The sequence below is a fragment of the Schistocerca cancellata genome, chromosome 1 (assembly GCF_023864275.1).
Source record: "Schistocerca cancellata isolate TAMUIC-IGC-003103 chromosome 1, iqSchCanc2.1, whole genome shotgun sequence".
NCBI classification, from domain to species: domain Eukaryota; kingdom Metazoa; phylum Arthropoda; class Insecta; order Orthoptera; family Acrididae; genus Schistocerca; species Schistocerca cancellata.
Window position 1 is genome coordinate 803,115,818 of NC_064626.1, and position 21,875 is coordinate 803,137,692.

The 21,875-nt window shown below is 36.7% G+C and overlaps 1 protein-coding gene across 2 annotated transcripts in view; it reads right to left on the reverse strand.

The window, feature by feature from the left end:
- Positions 1-1,838: 1,838 nt before the first annotated feature.
- LOC126187960 (5-phosphohydroxy-L-lysine phospho-lyase-like) overlaps positions 1,839-21,875 on the reverse strand; it is a 320,690-nt gene continuing 300,653 nt past the window's right edge. The window contains exons 10-11 of one of the 2 annotated variants that reach the window (XM_049929343.1): positions 20,291-20,482; positions 1,839-2,215 (exon numbers count right to left, since the gene is read on the reverse strand). In XM_049929343.1, the coding sequence (XP_049785300.1) occupies positions 2,110-2,215; positions 20,291-20,482 (298 nt within the window). In that variant the 3' untranslated portion in view covers positions 1,839-2,109. Of the gene's footprint in view, positions 2,216-20,290; positions 20,483-21,875 lie in introns of those variants that run through there. The other variant, XM_049929351.1, reaches the window with a different exon arrangement.

Genomic DNA, 21,875 nt, shown 5'->3' on the forward strand with positions numbered 1-21,875 from the left:
AGTTCAGCAATGGTGACAGGTTCGGGGGTGACGTTGAGTGCTCTGATTGGAAGAAACTAGCTATATTGAGTGAAGTGTCAATAATCAAGTAATTTTAGTCAGACTATAGTATGGCATGCATGCCTCACCAATTAGCACTTATTTCTCTGACTAACAACTTCACAAATGCAGAGCCAACTGCTTTAATTTTATAATTTTAACAAAGTATCAAGCTGCTTTGGATTTATGAATTCAAATGCTAATTGCAGTCACTGAAGAAGTCATTCAGAGTATTCTCAGCACCAGAGCCTGCTATTAATTTGAGTGCTTCTGACAAACTAATAAACTGCCAATTGGGTGACTTGTGCATCAGTGCCATCAAATGAAACACTATCAGCATCACATGACATGCCTGCTAGGCTATTCTACTCAGTGTGATAATTCCTACTGCTGCCATTGTTGCTGCCAGGTGCTGCTGCTGGTGCTGTTGCTACTGATAAGTGCTGTCCACTGCCTTGCACCACTGTCTGTGATCTCATGAAATTGATAACCCACCTCAGTGGGCTATCTGTGACCTCACATTGTCTGCTATCTGCTGCTGCACTGCACCTGGCCACTCTCCAGAATAACTACCCTGACCCAGGCACTGTTTGTCTGTAGTTGCTGGTTCTGGCTTCTTCTTTCTTCTCCTGGTGATGTCCTTTTCCTTGGTATTGGTAAGGGGCCATCATTTATCCAGAGAGGATGGTAATATTGCTCTTTTGCTCATCCAACTCTGCTGCTGGGCTGCATACTAACTGATCAAGCAATGCAAGGGGTTCTCAAAGCCATTCTGTCTTCTTTTTTAATGCTGGGCTGAGAAGGTTCTGTATTCCAAAGAAGGATGACCTATTTCAACAATCTGTTGCACAGCAACAACTGCAACCTAATCAATGACCAACACAATGGGCACCATAAAATATTTACCTATGTCGCATTCAGTGAGTGGACTAGATAGTTAATGATATAGATACTGAGGAAGATTCATTCAGTGATGTCTAACTGAATGTTTTGAAGGAATTATGGAACTCAGTTGAGAAATGTATAAACAAAATGCAAGACTTGTAGAACAACAATCTTTAACGCTCATCTGACTAAAAATGAATGAATGAAAGTACACTATTCCTGACTGTAGTATTCCCCTGGAGGAAGGTACATGGCTAAATAATGATGCAAGCAGAGCCAGAGCCTGCGCCTGACTTATACGGACATCCCTCTTGGGCAGAAGCCACTGGCTTTTGGGCAGTGTGTTACTGCTATATAGTCTTGCAGTGGCTACATCCTTCTGCTCAGATGCCCCAAGTGGCATCACCTCACATGAGCCTGGATGTGACCGTAGATGGTCAACTCAATGATCTGCCATGCCCATCAGTAGCAGGACTTGAATTCAACATAATCATCTGGCCATGCCTAAGCCAATACTTTTCCTGCAGTGTAGCCTTTGTATTCTCAAGAAAAAGCATTCAGTCTGACTTCTGCTGCTTGACTTTTGGGAGTTGCATGGTCCATATATGCAACAGGTGCGGCATGAAGAGACTGGGCTGCAGCTCTGAGTGAACTGGCATGATGTGGTTGTTGCGCACACTAAGGATGTATTCACTGCTGCTCTATTGTATATTGCTGTTGATATAAAGAAAAATCCATTCTTTGGCAGATTTTTATTCTGCACAAAAAACAAGTATGTTTCATTAATAGCTAATAGGAAATTAAAAAACAAAGCTCTCACAAAAAATATCTTGGTGGTTGAACTGATGAGAAGCAACAAAATGACTACAAACTTAAGGATACTGAGTTCCTACATAATATAAATGAAAAGTAGATTTCAAGGTTACCAAAAATTTATTTTCATTAAAAATTTATTATACAATAAAAAACAGCTGCTGGAAAATATTATATTTCTGTCAGTAACAGAAAAAAAGTTTTACATATCATGGTAGCAATGTGTCTGTTTTGTTCAGTATATAGTAGGATCATGCACATCAATTTTTTGGGCATTTGCAGATTCCTGAAGATAGAATTAAGTATTGAAGGCAAATAAACTACATAATGTAATTTTATAATAACTTATTAAAATACTGCAAATAATATATTTCAGTCCATTGAATCATAGTGGTTGCTTATGGAGCTGCCACTACTGTCTTCATTATCAGATTCTAGCTGGTCTTCAGGCCACCTCATTCCATACTCCGCTTGTGTGCTGAAACAAATGGTACAGACATTAATATCATCATTTATCTATCTCTATTTCGATGTTTCATAAATGGCTTTTGTAATGCCATAATGCACCAACACTCAGTTACAAAATTTTTTGTCCAATTTTGTAGACTATACAGTGACATATGCAAATGATGAGATTTAGTAGTAAGAAATTATGCTCAAATTCAGTGGGAGCAGATTTCAAATCCCACCACATCTCAAGTTGTCCTAAATCACTTCATGTGATTGCTGGGATGGTTCCTTCAGAAAGACTGCATCAAATTTCCTACCATATTCATGTCTAGATTAGATTAGATTAGATTTACTTTCATTCCAATTGATCCGTAGTGAGGAGGTCCTCCAGGATGTGGACCATTTCAGAAAAACAACAATACATGACAGATATTTATAACTAAAACAAATAAGCTAGTCTACCATTCCACAGGTCCCAAGTGGAATGATCGTCATTTTTTAATGAACACTAAGAGTCATTTTACAAATACTAATGCACTGAATTTAAAATAAAAAAGTTTTTTATTTATTTATAAGGTAATAAACATGTAATACAACTACTGTAATACTTATTTACAATGAACACATTACTGCACTGAAATGGTGCAGAAGTTAGATTATACTTACACGCTTACACACACACACACACACACACACACACACACACACAAATTTTCAGTGAACACATTACTGCACTGAAATTGTGCAGAAATTATGTTGTACTTATATACAAATCAGTTGGTTTTACTAAGAAATTCATCAATGGAGTAGAAGGAGTTGGCCACCAATAAATCCTTTAGGCTTCTCTTAAACTGAATTTCATTGGTTGTTAAGCTTTTTATGGCTGCTGGCAAGTTATTGAAAATGTGTGTTCCTGAATAATGCACACCTTTTTGTACAAGACTAAGTGACTTTAAATCCTTGTGAAGATTATTCTTATTTCTAGTATTGATTCCATGAATTGAGCTGTTGGTTTGAAAAAGTGATATATTTTTAATGACAAATTTCATTAAGGAATAAATATATTGGGAAGCTGTTGTTAGTATCCCTAGTTCCCTAAACAGGCTTCTGCAGGATGTTCTTGAGTTCACACCACATATAATTCTTACTGCACGTTTTTGTGCCCGGAAAACTTTAGCTTGGCTTGATGAATTACCCCAAAAAATAATCCCATATGACATTATGGAATGAAAGTAAGCATAGTATGCCAGCTTTTTCATTTTTATATCCCCTATGTCTGACAAAATTCGCATTGCAAACAGAGATTTGTTAAGACGCTTCAGCAGTTCTGTGGTGTGCTCCTTCCAGTTGAATTTATTATCAAGCTGTAATCCCAAGAATTTAACACTGTCCACTTCTTCTATCTTCTTGTCGTCGTATGTTAGATATATACTCTTGGGACACCCCTTACAAGTTCTGAACTGCATGTAGTGTGTTTTTTCAAAGTTTAGTGACAAAGAATTGGCTAGGAACCAGTGATTAATGTCCACAAATATTTTATTGGCTGATCTTTCTAAGACTACACTTGATTTGCTATTTATTGCAATGTTTGTATCATCAGCAAACAAAACAAACTTGGCATCTGGTTACGTTACTGGTGAAAGGTCATTAATATACACAAGAAAAAGTAAGGGCCCCAAAATGGAACCTTGTGGGACCCCACATGTAATTAGTTCCCAGTTGGATGATGCCTGATAGCTTGATACATGTCTCTTTCCTAATAACACCCTTTGTTTCCTGCCAGAGATATAAGATTTGAACCATTTTGCAGCATTTCCTGTTACACTATAATATTCTAGTTTACTTAAAAGGATATTGTGATTTACACAGTCAAATGCCTTTGACAGATCACAAAATATACCAGTTGCCTGCAATTTTTTGTCTAATGAATTAAGCACATTTTCACTGTAAGTGTAGATAGCCTTCTCAATATCAGAACCTTTTAGAAATCCAAACTGTGACTTTGACAGTATGTTATTTGAGATAAGATGGTTATAAAGACGACTGTACATTACTTTTTCGAAAATTTTTGAGAATGCTGGCAACAGTGAAATTGGACGGAAATTTGATGCGATTTCTTTATCTCCGTTCTTAAACAGTGGCTTAACTTCAGCATATTTCAGCCATTCAGGAAATATTCCACTGATAAACGACTGGTTACACAGATAGCTTAATATGTTACTTAGCTCAGAATCACATTCTTTAATTAACTTTGTTGATATTTCATCATACCCACTAGATGTTTTTGATTTTAAAGATTTTATGATGGACATTATTTCTGTTGAGGTAGTGAGGGTCAAATTCATATTATGGAAGTTACTTGAAATGTCTGGTCTAAGGTAATCCATAGCAGCATCTACCGAACCTGACAACCCCATTATGTCTACATGACATAATCCACCATCTCTAATACTCTTGCCATTAACAGGGCAATTTGATCGTCAATGTTGCTTGGGTACCTCACCATGCAGCTGGAACATGAAAAGTTCCGCTACACATACCCACTCTAAAGATAATTTGACACTCCAGTTTAGCAGAGAAGTGTCACGGCCTAACTTCATTCTATTTTTGCCTCTGGAATATATTATCAGTATGTATGTTTACTGTGAGATGTTGCAAAAATTGCATCAGACTGTTTAACATGAGCTGTGAGATTGGAACTCTCATTTTCACTAAAATTCCCAGCTACATCTCACTCACTACGCAACAATATTATGAAAAGGATAGATTGTTGCTCATTGTGAAGATGACACACTGACTTTCAGACAGGTACAATGAAAAGACTGTTCCTCATTAAGCTTTCAGCTAAAGCTGTATTCAGAAAGGAAACACACACATATTCACACAAGCAATCACACATCATGTACAAATGACTCCTATCTTCAACTGCATCAAGAACAGGAGTGGATTCAGTGTGGGTCACTATGTATTATCTTCCTTTGGTCTAAATTTACTTGTATTCATGTGACATAGGTTATCAATGCAACCTTTTACTTTCTGTTGTTAATATAAGATTATAGCCATGCAAGGAGATGTCATTAATGCCATAATAAATTAGTTTGCCTGGTACAAGTTTGTTGTTCACACAATGAAATGCTTTGATGATGCCATAGAATATACCAACAAAACAATTTTTCTTCTTTAGCTCTACCAAGCCTAAATTGTGAAGTTTGAATCACTGTTTCTATTGATGATATTTTATAAAATGTAATCTGAGAGGGAATTAACAAATTCTGTTCAGAAAAAAATCATTGGCATTATGTCTTAGGCCACAATCTCAAAGACTTCAGAAATGGCTATAGGAAATTAAACGGGGTATAATTAGAGGTGAATTTTTCTGTCCAGTTTTCTAGATTAATTAGATAGTTAGTTTCATGTTCCATGCATCAATTAGTTAGATAAATCATAATTATGTGAAAGAACTCATATTACATCCGTATCAAAAATTTATTTGTAAATTGGCTACATGCTGAACATTTATAACTTTTTTTTAAACATACAAATGTGAATCAGTAAGTCTTCTATGAAATACAAGAAACTGTCAAGGAGAAACTTTGCTTTCAAATTTTACTTTCCTGTCTGTCAGATATTTTATGACCCCAGGTAAGTGATGGGTGTTACTACAGAAAGTTTATGTCTCTCAGGAAGTGTGACCAGATTCACTGACTGATTACAAAGACAGCTTCAGAAGAGACCTATCAAGTCAGCACAAGTTTTAATAACAATTAATGTCATCATGTTACATTACAAATGTTCTAGAGAAGCTGGGTATCATGTTATTTAAGTGTGGTCACCCAACTGTATTTTTACCATGTATGACCAAATGGTTTTTTACTGTACACTTGGAAATGGCTTAACAGCTGAAACTGCACAGTAGAGAAGAATACAAAATAAAAGCATATTTTAACCTAAGTAACAGGGCAGTGGGTTACTGTCATTCAAATAATTAGTTTTTGCTGTGGATTCCATTAGAACTAAAACTTCTCTGGTACTTGAGTGTGCTGAAGTGAGAAAAAGCTGTAGGGGAAGACAGGTACTGGAATAACAAATAAAGAAAGACATCAGGGATAAGTGTGAAGGACTGGTATGAGATGAAGAGGTAGTCACAGGAGAGGTGGTCATGATGGGTTGCAAGAGCAGCTGTTTCAGCTGTGTAACTATATTTACTTTACTACTCTGTGTTTCAGAAGAATTTACCCTAAGAAAAGACCTAAGCAACACATTTCAAATCACTGGAATAGTATGGATACTGCTTTATTTGGACTTGATGCATCTTGTAATTAACTGCGCCTCTTACCAGAAACATTAAGATGTAATACCTGCCATATACATTTTGGCCAGGTGAGCTATACCCAAGGCACTGAAGCTATTGCAAAGGTCTGTACTGAAGCTGTAAGACTTGCAACATCCTCTATATCTTCTCACTCATTTTAGAAGCAACCTATAATCCAGTATTCTAACATGGGCTAATATTTGGGACAGTGGTGGTTGAAGTCCTATTTGACCATCAAGATTTAGGTTTTTTATAATTTCCCTAAATCTCTTAATAAGATAAATGATGGGATGGTTCCCTTGGAAGAACATGGATAATTTCCTTCCTCAGTGTTAACTTGTGCTCCATCTGTACTGACCTCATTGTTGACAGTATGTTAAACACTGCTTCACTCAACTTGCAGAATGGCTAAATCACCTCAAAGTTTCAGTATTAGATATTGTTTTTCCTGTACTGTGTAGCGGTAGTGATGCTCTCTGTGTCTCCTCACACAGATTGTAATACAATGTTGCACATGAAAACAATGCTAACATTCCCCAAACTGATTTCCATTTCTAATGATTTAGCAACAGTTTGCACATTTTTCCATTTTGACACTGATGTTTGCACTGCTTTTACTGTTGATGCTGGAAATCCTATTTCCATGGATACTAGTGTCATCACCCTTTATTCTAAAAAAACTTCTTGCTTGTAATCTAGGGCAATAGGATCCTATTCTTTGCTAGGTTTGTCAAACAGTTCACTTAACTGAGAAACTGGCTTGGCCTTTCCTTTTCTGTTTAGGTGCAGACCGGGGATTGTATGATCTTTACGATTCATTTCACTAAGGTCTACCAGTTGTATGTAGTTGAATTTGCCACACAATTTTTTTAGCTCAGAATTGCAAAATTTCACTGGTTACCCCAAAGTATGATGCCATATGTCATAAGTGAAGACTTTTATAAATGAGAATCATTTATTGACAGTAGCATTGCATAATTTATATGTAGCTTTTAAGTTTAAATATTTGATGTACGGTAGTAAAATTTAAATTAAAAGAGGAAATTAAAATTATTTACAAAAGATAGTGTCTACATCATCTGTAAGTCAATACTTCAACAGAAGAGCTGATTAATAAAGATTGTTTCAGTTATGAAAATGTTAACTGCTTTAGAAATGGAGATCAGTTTAGTTTGCAATCAGTTCACAATCAAGATACATTGCTATAATTTGTTAGATTATAGATAACTAATAATTTTGAGAATACTAAAGTAGCACAAAACTATTAATCATCACAATCTAAACTAGTGAGTTCACATCAACAACCTATGTTAAAGACTGAATTCAGCAGCATTTGCCATTCACTCAGTTTCATCTGTTTGTGACTTGGAAATGATTAAAGCTGCATACCTAGGATATTTCCATTCACTTATGACATATGGCATCATTTGTTGGGGTAACAAGTGAAACTGTACAATTCTGAGATAAAAAAATTGTGTGACAAATTCAATTACATACAGTTGGTAGACCTTAGTGAAATGAATCGTAAAGATCACACAAGCCACAGCCTTCACCTAAATAGAAAAGGAAAGGCCAAGCCAGTTTCTCAGTTAAGTGAACTGTTTGACAAACTTAGCTAAGAATAGGATCCTATTGCCCTAGATTACAAGCAAGAAGTTTTTTTTAGAATAAGGGGTGATCACATTAGTATCCAGGGAAATAGTATTTCCAGCATCAACAGCAAAAGCAGTGCAAACATCAGGAGCAGATCTTCTGACAGCAGCAGCAGCAACACCAGGATCCATGTCAAGCACCAAGAACAGGACACAAAACCAATATAGCAAGTGGAGCAATAGATTCAGAAATCCAATTTAAAAATACTGCATCAAACTATTCAGTATGCATCCAACAAATCAGAAGAATCAGAAGTGTTATTAGCTGCTGCAGTGTCCAACATTTTCATAATGACAGCATGGTTTAAAGGAGAAGGAATTAAAGATCTTCATTCTAATCGGATATAAAATGTAGCATATTACTGCAGAACTGTTCATAAGGGGGGGAGTAACACTATATATAGACAGCAAAGCAGGGGATTCCACTCCACAGAAGATCACAAACTGTACAGAATTTTGCTTTGAATCAGCAGCAGTACAAATAAAGTTCATAGTGGGAGTGGGGATGGGTGTGGGGGGATGCATTTGTGTTAGGAATATACCAGTCATCTATCTCATGCATTGAAAAACTTTTACTAGGAATTGATGTGCTACTGCATAAATTAACAAGCAATACACTTATGTAATAATAGCTGGTGACTTAAATACAGACATGCTTAAAGTTGGTGGCTACACAAGAAGTTTTCAAGACATTATAAGGACATACAGTCTCAAGTTTCATGTAAAAAATCCAACGAGACATACAGAAACATCTAGCACATTAATAGACCATGTTCTGTCAAATATACCAACGGACAGACAAAAAGTTCAGGTTGTAAATACTGTTGTTGCAGACCATTTTGGACAAACAACTGAAATACGAGATCACATAAAAACTGAGGAAAATGTAGTGGCTGAATTTAGATGAACTAACCTTAGCAATCTGAACAGGCTAGAATTTTTTAAAAGTGGGATGATATGTACGAGATGGAATCCAAAATTTTCGTGACTGGTGCTGCCATCTGAAAAGTATGAGTAGTAGATCTTTGCACCACTAGGTGGCGAGAGCTGCATATGTGATGAGTCAGTGTGCACAGTGGCCAGTGGCATTTAGTTGGGAGGACATGTTGTGTGTCCACATTGATTTCTGTAATACTCTGTGTTTGGTGTGTGGTGATTTTAATATGGATCTGTGACCAAAACAGTGCGTGTGTATCACATTCTGTGCGAATCTCGGGGAAAGGGCTATGGAGCCCCTTGCAATTATTTAACAGATGTTTGGGGGACAGAGCGTGAGCCATACACATGTGTTTGAGTGGCATGCTTGGTTCAGGGCCAGCCGTACAGATGTCGAAGATGATGCTCACAGTGGAAGGCCTGTTAGCCGCACAACGCCAGACATTGTTGCCAAACTTCAACAATTGGTTCCGTCGGATTGAAGTCGAACCATTCAAGACCTTGCAGATGAAGTGGGTATTGGTTATGGGACACGTCAACGAATTTTGACTGATGAATTGGGGATGCATCGTGTCACCGCAAAATTTGTGCCAAGGATCTTGACTGCTGATCAGAAGGCACAGCGGTTGAAGTGTGCACGAATCTTCATCAGACCGCATCTGATGATCCAACCTTCTTGTCATGGGTTATCACCAGAGCTGGATTTATGGTTATGACCCAGAGACAAAGCAACAATCATCTCAGTGGAAGAGCCTGGGCTCTCCAAGACCCAAAAAAGCGAGACTGGTGAAGAGCAAAATGAAGAGTATGATCACCATTTTCTTTGATACCAAGGGAATTGTGCACAACGAATTCATCCCACCCAACCATCCCACATACTACTGTGACTTTTTGTGATGGCTCTGTGAAAACGTGTGGTGGTGATGGCCCGAATTTTGGCATCAAGGGAACTGGCTGCTGCATCATGACAACACACCCTGTCACACACCCTTGCTCACCAGGACCTTTTTGGCAAAAAACAACACAGCGGTTGTACCCTGTACTCACCAGATCTGGCACCTAGCGACTTCGCGCTATTCCCAAAACTGAAACTCAAGTTGAAAGGCCATTGGTTCGACACTGTAGAGAGGATTCAAGAAGCATTGCTGGCAGTGATAAACACCCTCAAAGAACAGGACTTCCAGAAAACATTTGACCAGTGGCAGAAGCGCTGGGATCAGTGCGTACGTGTGGATGGGAACTACTTCAAGGGTGATGGTGACCATTAGTCCAAAGGTAAGGTTTTCAAAAGATGGTAGCACCAGACCTGAAAATTTTGGATAGCACCTTGTACATAGAGGACAGTGTAATAAAGAGCTGGTAATCTTCCTGTGGTGTACATATGCAGAACTATTAGGCATAAACCAAACAAAAAATGATTCACCACAGAAATTAAAAAAGTGAGAGATGAACCAATTGAACTCTTTGAAACATATCAGAAAGGAAAAGGTCAAGTTGGTCATGAGGCTTATAAGTGTAAGAAGAAGGCATACACTAGGATGATAAGAGAAGCAAAGGCCAGCCACCAAAAATCTGAAATACAATCTTCTTCTAACAACTTTAAAACAGTGTGGAACTATATAAATGAAAACAGAAAAGAATCACAAGCCTTGAAAGATACAAATATAGCATTGAAAAGGGAAGGGAAAGAAGTGAACAATCCAAAACAAGTGTACAATATTTTCAACCAGTACTATATAGCTATAAAGGTGAAACTTCTAAAACTGGAGCACTAAAAAATAAAAATACAGAAGGTCTGGATGGCATCTCAGCAAAAATAGTCAAACAATGTGCTAGAGATCTTGCTAAGCCTTGAGTATTCCTGATAAATTTAGTAACAAAGCAAGGAATATTCCTAAAATGTTTAAAGATGAGTAATGTTGTTCCAGTATTCAAAGGAGGGGATAAAGGAGAGCCTGGAAACTATAGGCCCATAACAATCACACCTGTTCCATCTAAAACAGTAGTAGTGAAAGATAGGTTCATAAACTTCACAGAGAAGCATAACATCTTAAATGAGGCACAATATGAATTTAGAAAGGGAAGATTCACCAAGACTGCTGTGACAAACTTCATAACACACATCAGTGAGGCATTGGACCATCAAAAGAAAGTATCTAATGTATATTTAGACCTTTTAAAAGCTTTTGACTGTGTCTACCATAAAACTCTTCTACAAAGACTGGACTGCCATGACATAAGTGGGAAAGCTGCTGAAATAATAAAAACCTTTTTTTGAAAACAGGCTATAGTGTTGAAATAAAACATAAAATCTGGAAATACAGAGAGAAATGTCTACTCTGATTTTCAGCATGTAAAATATGGAGTAGCTCAGGGTTCAGTACTAGGACCTCTGCTCTTTATCTTATAATATGCTCACTGCGTAAATGAAAAAGTGATCATGAATGCTGAACTGCACTGATGGGGGTTATCCTTAGAACACATTCTCCACTTCTGTAAGTATCCCAGTCTCAAACTATGGTAACATACTATCCCTACATCTTCTACGCAACAGTTTCCACCTCCTCTGACCTATCATCTCCTCCCCATTCTAAGCTCACATCCTGTTTGTTTGCAGCCCTCTGCCAACACATCTGCCCATCTTTCCCCAATCTTCTCGTTTTTTGCTCCTTTTTACCCCGCATCCCTGCCCCACACCTTCCTAATGCTTCACCTGTTGGCATTCTAGTCCCTGCACACTCCACCAGACAGTGTTCGTCTTTCTTCCCACCCATACACTACTATCCCTTCCCTTCCTCTGCCCCTCCAGACTGTTGCTTGCATCCCATGTGATAGTTTCATTTCATTCCAGCCCAAGATGCTGCAGTTTTTTTGTGTGTGTGTGTGTGTGTGCCCTTTTAACTGTGCCTGTCTACAACTTGACGTGTCTTCTTTAGCTTCTGTGTGTGTGTGTGTGTGTGTGTGTGTGTGTGTGAATGCTTTTAACTGTGCCTGTCAACAACTTTATGTGTCTTCTTTATGGTAAGTAGCAATCCATCTTTTCCTTACATTGTTGGTATTCTGGCCTGGAGATCCCATTGCTTGATTTTGTTAGTTCACAGTATATCATTTTCATAGTATTTGTGTCTTTTAGGTAGCTCAGTTTGTGCAGCACATTTAGGTTCAAGCTGAGTTTTCCAAATATATATTCTATGTGCTTATTACAGTTTATATTTTCATCAATTATTATTCCAAGGTATTTTGTGTATTTGGAGTTCTCTACTATGTACTCATCTATACCAGTGGTGATATCTTCATTGTGTTGGTTTTTCAGTTTTAAATTTAGATGAAGTGTTTTAATATTGTTGTTATGCAAATTTCATTCAGTAAATCTTTATATAGCAGTATTTACTTCTAAGTTGACTATTATTTCCAGATTTTCTGTGTCTTTATTCTTGAACATTACATATGTGTCATCTGGATGAGTTACAAAATTACCATAACTGATAATGTGTAGGATGTGTTTTGCATATAAAGTAAAAAGTAATAGGACAAGAGTGGAAACTTGTGGGACAGTGACATGTAGAATTATCACTTCATATCTTATTTTCTATCCTGTCATTTTTGTAATTTCCTTATATTGGCCACTGTTTTTCAGGTATGATATGATCCAGTCTCTTGCATGGCTGCTTATACCACATACTCCTAATATTTCTACTGAAGTTTTGTGGTCTACACAGTCAATGCCTATGTTGGATCCATCAAGACTGTTGAGTTCTATGCCAGCATATATGGTGCATTTATCTTTCTTGAAGCCAAACTGGTTATTGTTCATTAATTCATATTTCATCAGAAATGCAATGAGTTGTTGTGCAAAAGCTCATGCAGATATTTTTGAAGACTGGTAGAGGAGCTATGGGTCTATAATTTTGTGGTTTGTATTCATTTTCCATTTTAGTATTGGTTTTATCAATATTGTCTTTGAGCAGTTTGGAAAAATTCCTTCCAGGAATGATGTGTTGATTAGTTGCTTAAGAGGATTCTTGGGCTCATGAATACAGTATTTAATTTATGTAGATGATATTCCAGCAATTGTGCATGAGTTAATAAGAGTGGAAAGCTAAGTGCATTGTATGTGATAGAGATGAAAGGGGAGCAGAGAAAAATAGTGTGTGTGAAATCTTATGGGACTTGACTACTAAGGTCATCAGTCCCTAGAGAAAAATAGGAAAGTCAGAAAATGGAAGATATAGAACACTTAAAGGGAGTGGAAAGAGGTATAGTTACTGTGAAGAAATGCTGAGACTGAAGAAATTAATGTAAATGTAGGCCAGGTGGATGGCAAGAACAGAGGACATTTTGTAATGCCTTTTACATCAGCATGACTACCACCAAGTTATCAGTTAGGATGAATGGGTGTAGGCAGAGGATGTATGCTGCAACACACAATATCCTGTTGTTCAGCATGTTCTACAACATGATAGTCATGACCTCAGTGCCTGTTTCACTACATGTCCATCTGGATTCTTCCCCCAGACACCAGTTTCTCAGAACTCTGCAGATGGAAACTGGCATTACAACATGTCTGGTTTTGGCTACACATCTGACCTTAATTTATGTTAATTTCATTGCTCTCAGCATTTCTTCACAGTAACTATGCCTTTCATAACTCTCTTTTAACAATGCAAGGAAAAGGTAGACTCATCCAGTGCAGTCCTCAACAATCAATCTTTCCTTCTAATCCTGTTCAGTAAGTCTTTCCTGATTTAGGGTCCTGATGCCTTTTCCAAACTCTCCACATTTCCTAAACCTCACCAGTTCTTTTCCTCTACCCCTGTATTTAGTATTTGTCTTTTTCCCCCTTAGTTTTTTGCCTGATGGGGCAAAATAGTAATTGAAGTGCTTTATGATGATATTCAGTTCTGTTATAGTTTGTTTTGCTGATCATATAATGTTTATTGGTATGTTCCTGTGGGTTTGATTTTGTACAAATTGAATCTGCGATAGGCCAGCAAGCCTTTTTATCTTGTTCCTAGAAACCAAGACATCCTTCATTATCCATTTTGTTTTTATTGGCGAGTTTGGTATTAGTCTTTTTACTGGGCATATTATATTGAGATAGTAAGAAAAGATAGATAGCAAGAAAAGACATTTATAAAATATGTCACTTTATGATGCTATGAAGATTTTTTTCCCAGCATCTTCTTTCCTAAGGCTATTACATTTTTGTTCATTTAGGCTTCATTTTTGATACCTTTTCTTTTGGAGTGATATGTTTATGCATATTTATTGTGTCATGGTCAGATAACAAAACATCATGTGGGTGAATGCACATGTACTAAGCAAAGTCAGTGATGAGGATCAGATTGATTTTGGTGGAAGCTAGTCAACTCTATGATAAACACCAGCAGCATGGAAGTGAAAAAATATTGGGTAAATTAAAAATGTTGGATAAATTCAATGTCAAGCAAGGATAAGGAATGATCTATAGACACACAATATGGAGGAAAATCCTATATATGCTAAATAAATGAAAATGGACTGCAGTTGACCAGTTTTACAGCAAACTAGAAACTTCTTGTTACCATAATTATGTTCCTACACAAAGGTATCCATTTAAATCACCTGAGGGCTTCAGAACCATACAAACAGACCAAATTCCAACAGAAGGGAGTCATGAGAAAAATGTTATTGATGTGAGGAAATGCTGATGCAGACTATATCCTAGTTATTTGTAGGATGTAGCCAGAGATGTGCTACAGAAGACTGAATTTACCACATCACAAAATAATTTTATACAGTAAGGCAAAGGCATCCAGAAGTGAGCCAACAGTGCTAGAAATAGCTTCAAATCTGTACACAAGACTTAAAGGAAAAGGACAAGAACATCAGTGGTAAATGGGCAGATGCACTAGCAATTGTGTTAGGGGCAACAGATGAAATATTAGAAGAAAACTCAAAGACAAAAGAGGACACGGTTCCAAGTGGCATGTGGGAGGACTATGAAAGCCATGTGGAAAGTAAGAGACCTGTATATGCAAGACAATCAATGTGAGAGCGAAAAGAAAGTATCCAAGAATAGAACAAAGCTAGCAGCTAAGATTTTACATATTAAGAAATGAAATTTGTATTGAACATGATAGAGAAAATAGAGAGAATGAGTAATGAGAATAACAGTTCACAAATGTTCCAGAACATAAGATGAAAAATAGGATGGATACAAGAGAGAGGCACAGATCATTAACAACTGAGACAGATGCTCACAAGCAAGGAGAAGATACTGGAAAGAGGGTATAAAGCTTTTGAGAGACTGCTGAATGCACAAATAACAGTTTCATGAATTTTGAGCGTAGATACGAGATGGAAATTGAGTTTGTAGTCACTGAGAAAGGTGTGTGAGAAGTGACTGGAAGAAAGAATATTGAAAGATCCTCAGTTAGGACAGAACAACTGTAAATATGTTGAAGGCAGGAGGGAAAATGCTGCAGGGAGAACTATAGCCTCATTCAGTCAACATGGAGGTGTAACAAAATTTTAGAAGATTGGAAATCATGTGTAATTATCCCAGTGCAGAAGAAGAGTAGCAAAATGAACTGCAAGATCTGCCACACATACTCCTTTCATTAACCTGTTGACTGAACAGGTACTTCCATATTATTTGGAAGGGTTTCACATTGGTAGTGTAATACTTACAATGAAGCAAATGCTGGGGAAACACTGAGAGTATAAAAGAATAATTTAGGCAATATTTATAGATTATTACATGAAACATGATAGTGTCAACAGGCTAAGACTGTATAACATATGAAGGTAAAATAATGTACCAATAAAGTTGGATAGCGTAGTTATCAGAGACATGAGCAGAGGTGAAACACTAGGGACAACCATCAAGGGAGTTTGACATACACACAGACATTTTAGAAGTCGATGCCACTACTGTTTAACACAATAATAGAGAAAGTCATACACTTAGGTACTACTCAGCATCCTATGAATCTTTCACAAGAACTAGAACCAGAAAGCCGCATTTGGCTCTGTAAAAGTCTCATAAGTAGCAGGTCACTGTTTTCACAGGAGAAGAAGTGACACCCTATGCATCATTTAGCCTGGTGTAGTAGTTAGAATCACTAGCTGCATCATAAAAGTCCAGGTTTGGTTCCATGCTCATACTAATATTTGTAATTAAATTTTTAATTACAGAAGAAGTCATGCTAACAAAATATTTCCACTACACTATGACATTCAAAATATACAGGGTCAGTATTGAATAAGGTGAAAAACTTCAAAAGGAACAAAAAAATTCATATCAACATACATCCAGAAATGAATGGTGAGTCTGTAATAAAGCAATTACTGTTGGGAAAATATGTTAACATATTACTTGGTGTTAATTTATTATTTAGTTAGTGTATACTTGTCAACATGGATAGCACTGATGAACATCATTATTCTCCATGTTGCAGTTTATGTGACTGCAGATAAACTCAAGCACAAGGAAATTTTATTCTCTCCAGGGGCCTGAAGAGATGGTTTTTGTCTGTTATAAAGCATATGGAAATGTCAGAGAGACCATACAGATTTACAAAGCCACTTTCCCTGATAGACAGTGCCATACAACTCACAAAACCTTCACACCCAATTTTTGACATTTGTGTGAGCATGAGTCCTTTCAGAGAAATGAACAATCTAAGCAGCCATGGGATGTATGTACACCAGCTCTTGAACAATGGTTTCTACAGGATATAGAGACCAAACACAATACATGCTCCAGATACATATCCTGGTGTCGTGCACCCCTGCATGAAAACTGAAGCTATCCATAATTTGCAACAGGTGCAGTAATAACTGAGAGTAAATTTCCCTCCATGAGAAAAGCTTTGTCACTGGTTGCTGCAACACACCACCTTTGTTATTGGATGTCTGTCATCAGTACTCTCATGGATGAAACGACACTTGGTAGAGATGGCATTCATTAACAAATGGAGTCTTTCCTTCCTGCTTAAAGACAGTGAAACTAAAACCACTGTTCAAAAAGGGTAAGAAAGAAGACATAGCCAATTATAGACCTATTGCCTTGTTATCTACATTTTCTAAAATACTAGAAAAAATTTTTCATAAGAGGTTGCTAGATTTTCTAGAAAAGTGCAAAATATTATCCACAACCCAACATGGCTTCCGGAAAGGCCGATCAACAGAAACAGCAATATATGAATTTCTGGGTGAAGTACTTGAAAAAATTGATAGTGGACAAAAAGTAACTGGCATATGCCTTGATCTGTCTAAGGCTTTTGACATCATAGACCACACTCTATTGCTGCAGAAGCTTGAAAGAATTGGTATCAGAGGTATGCCTAACAGCTGGCTTAGATCATATCTTACTGACCGCAAGCAAGTAGTAGAAATACATTTTCACAAAGAAAATAAATCAACAAGACATTATTCTGATTACAAAGCAGTAAAATATGGAGTACCGCAGGGCTCGGTACTTGGCCCCATCCTATTTTTGATATATATAAATGACCTAACATCAGCCAACCAGTACCATAGCACTATCCAGTTTGCAGATGACACAAGCATATTAGTCAGCGGGAAGACTGCAGAGATACTACAGACAAGACTGTCTAAGGCATTAACAAATGTTGTAAACTGGTTCAACCAAAACAAACTAATAATAAATAAAAGCAAAACAGTAGCATTAAATTTTCATAATATCAAGAGAAACATTGAAGAGGATATAAGAATTCAGATGTCAGACACGGATATTGCAAGTGTGCCTAATACAAAATTTCTGGGGATCTGGCTACAGGATAATCTTAGATGGGAAACTCACATTGACAACATATTAAAGAAGCTAAGTACCATGTGTTATTTAATGAGAGTGCTAGAAAACTGCTGTCATAAGGACTGTCTAATGACAGTTTACTATTCTAATATACATTCTGTCCTAAAATATGGGATCACTTTTTGGGGTAATTCGCCATCCTGCCTAAAACTATTCAGGATGCAAAAAAGAATAGTGAGAATCATGGCTGGAATAAAAAGGAACAAACCATGTAGACCATTATTTAAAAGGATGGGGATTCTTCCCCTTCCATGTATTTTCCTATTTGAAAGTGCAATGTTTATAAAGAAATATACAATAACAAATCCTAGTATCCTCCCCAAAAATGAAAATGTTCATCATCATAATACAAGACAGAAAACTGACTTTCATGTACTCCATACAAAAACCAGTTTGTGCCAAAAAGGAACATTACACCATGGAAAAATTATCTACAATAAATTGCCAAGAGAAATTAAAGTAATGACAGATGTAAAAATTTTAAAGCAGCATTAAAAGAATATCTGTTGACACATTGCTTTTATAGTGTGGAAGAGTTCCTCCAAAATCCTCGAGAGTCTAAGTGATGATTATGCAAATACTGTAACCATTAATATTGGCCTATAAATACATTCAGATGTAATTCTCAAGTTTAAAATGAGGTTCAAGTATAAGTTGTATAGCGACTTGCCCAGTATATGAAGTAAAATTCTGTGAATGTAATTCTCTAGTGTACATGTCAGTTCATAGTGTAGAAGAGTTCCTCAAAAATCCTTAGAGCTTAAGAGAGGATCATGCAAATACTTTAATCGTTAATATTGGCTTATACATGTGTTCAGTTGTAAACTTCAAGTTTCTAATGTGGTTTAATTATAACTTACACATTGACTTGCCCAGTATATGAAGTGCTGTAAAATTTTGTGAACATAATTTTCTAGTTTCTAAAGTGTTTTAATTGTAAGATATACTTTGACCTGTCCAATATCTGATGTGCTGTACTGTACATGTAAGATTTACTGGACCAATAAATACAATACAATACAATACAATACAAACCCTACACGATCATCATCAATAGGCTACAGAAAAACCACAAGGGCTGGTTGAATCATCTCATCAGCAACAATTTAACACAAAAGTTTTAACAGGGATTGTTGGTAACCCCTTACTCGGACAATTTGTTTTGCTGCACCACCTAATGGACATACACATGAAGAATTCCTATAGAAAATTCTGCCTCTTTTGCTTGATGGGGCTATAACAAGACAAGAAGTAATCTGGTCAATAAAGATGGATTTCCAGCCCATTTCTGTATCACTGTTCATCAACACCTCAATAACATTATACCCAGTCAACGGATAGGACTAGGAGGCCCCTTTGCTTGTCCACTTTGGTCCCCCTTGAACGTTGCTTGTGGGGGGCTTCTGGAAAACTATTGTATATGCTGAACTAGTTGCTGATGTGCAAACACTTGAACAGCATAGTTGTGTAGTCTGTTACACCATTCAGCTACAGCCTGGATCATTCAAAAGAGTGAGGCAATCCATAATGCAATGTGAAAACACTTGCTTTGCACCCTATGTTGGACACTTTGCATATTTTTTGTAACATGGGCAAAATCAATATCATGTAATGTGAATTGTAATGTCCCAATTCTAATTCCTTTATTGTACACTCACCATCCATTTCTGGATATATGTCACTATCAATTTTTTATTCCTTTCTCACCAGGAGAAGAATCATCTCCTGAAGTTTGATCCCTTAAGTAATGTAAAGAAATTCCTCCTGTAGGAGTATTCTTCATTTGGGAGGCAGTTCATTTCCACCCACATTTTCACTTCGATGTCTTTGTGTAATAATCTGCTTTCAGTGTTAGGCACTGGACTGCACTAATGACTTTGCTGTCAAATTTGGGACACAATTCTAGTACCCATGTGACAGAATACCTGCCACTTCAATCTATGTAACACATGGTAACATAAATGATAATTTTTAAAAAGTAATATTCAATTGTCATTTGCAAATTTAGTAATAATTGTCACTGCAATAACATCACACACGAGCATTGCACCCTATGTCGGCCACTTAGAATATGTTTTGTAACATGAGCAGAGGTCAGAGGTGTCTGTTTCGTGTGTGTGTGTGTGTGTGTGTGTGTGTGTGTGTGTGTGTGTGTGTGTGTGTGTGTGTGTACTCTAGTTAAAAAAAAAATACCTGCCACTTGCATCTATGTAACACACACTAACATACAAGATAATTTCAAAAAAGTAACATTTAATTGTCATTTGCAAATTTAGTAACAATTGTCATTACAGTATCATCACACACGAGCATTGGCAACAGCTTACTTATCAAATACTATACTAAATTGCAGTCTTCATTATCTCAATGTATACTTCCTACCTGTCTGGAAGAGAATTGCTGAGGATACTATATATGGCATGACTATCCACAACTTCAACCTCTGTAAGGATTTTGTCCAGTTTGCTGACTATGTAACTGACATCATCAACAGACAGACATAGTGGAGGCATAAGTACTAATATGTTGCCATGTTCACCTTCATTGGCTATTATGACAAACTCATCCTTTAACCTGTGGAAAGAAAGAGCATTTTTGTAGTTACTAGCACAAATGTTTACAACATTCACGGCAATAATTTCACTGTCCATTTCATGAAGATTCATTTAAAATACTCATCACCACAGTTTTCTTTCCTTCTATTACACTCAAGTGGTCTTTCCTAATCTGTAATTATTTCTTATGGAAGAGTAATTGCATACAGCTGAAAATACTGCATTTATTGAAATTATAATGTTGTCAAGACATTATTCTCATAGAATACCAACAGTTATGGTTATGGGATGCAAGAAGTAAGTAGTGCTCAGATTTTGGAACTGCAGGTAGACCATAGCTTGAAGTGAAAAACAATACCTTAGAATTAATGAAGAGGCCTAACTCCTTATGTTTCAGTATGGATGAGTTTTGCTTTAGGGGATTCAAAATGAAGGAAATAGTTTAATCTGTATATTTTCATTAACTAATCAACTTTAGAAACATTTTCTGAGAAAAATCAACTTCCAGGGGTAACTTATCAAAATACAGAAGCTTATAATAAGAATTACATCTGGTATTAATACTACATCTTGCAGAGACTTCTTCAAGAAACTTATTATTTTAAGAATTCTTAATTGTTGTAACTAGTACTTCTCTTCTCTCACTTAAAAGCAGACAACAGTACAGAGTTACATTACCACAAACAATTCTTTACAAAGACATTAAGAATATAGACTGAGAACATTAATGAGTCAAATGCATGAGAACACAAGTGTTGAAGTACTTGCATGAGCACACCATGCACCTGCCACCCCACCCTCCCACATTCCTAGTTAGCAAACTTGCTCCCTACCTCCAAGCCACTAACTACCCACTCCCAAACCCTCTTCACACAATCCCTATGTCCATCCAGGACACACACACACACACACACACACATACATACACACACACACACACACACACACACACACACACACACACACAGAGAGAGAGAGAGAGAGAGAGAGAGAGGTGTGTGTGTGGATGAAGCATTATATTAATATGTTGAATGGAATTTTTGAAGAAGAAAAAGAAAAAAGGCTACACTTGGTAGGTAAATATGAGTATTTGATATTTGACTACCCTATATTCTGTTAATTGTTTATGAAATGAAAGATGTATACAGATAAGTAATGAACAGGTAGTTTATGCCATTGAGTTATGGAAAACAAATTGTCTACATGTATTCATTATAAAATGTCTGACAAGTAAAGGAGATGAAATTCATGTCAAGCAGATATATTTTTATCATAACAATTTGATAAATACAAATAAGATACTATTGTAAGTGTTAAACCTAATATTAATTTCTTTAGCACATGGTCAGTACCTTTGTGATGGCCCCTAATGCTAAATATCTCCTACATATCCTCCTGACACAATACATTAC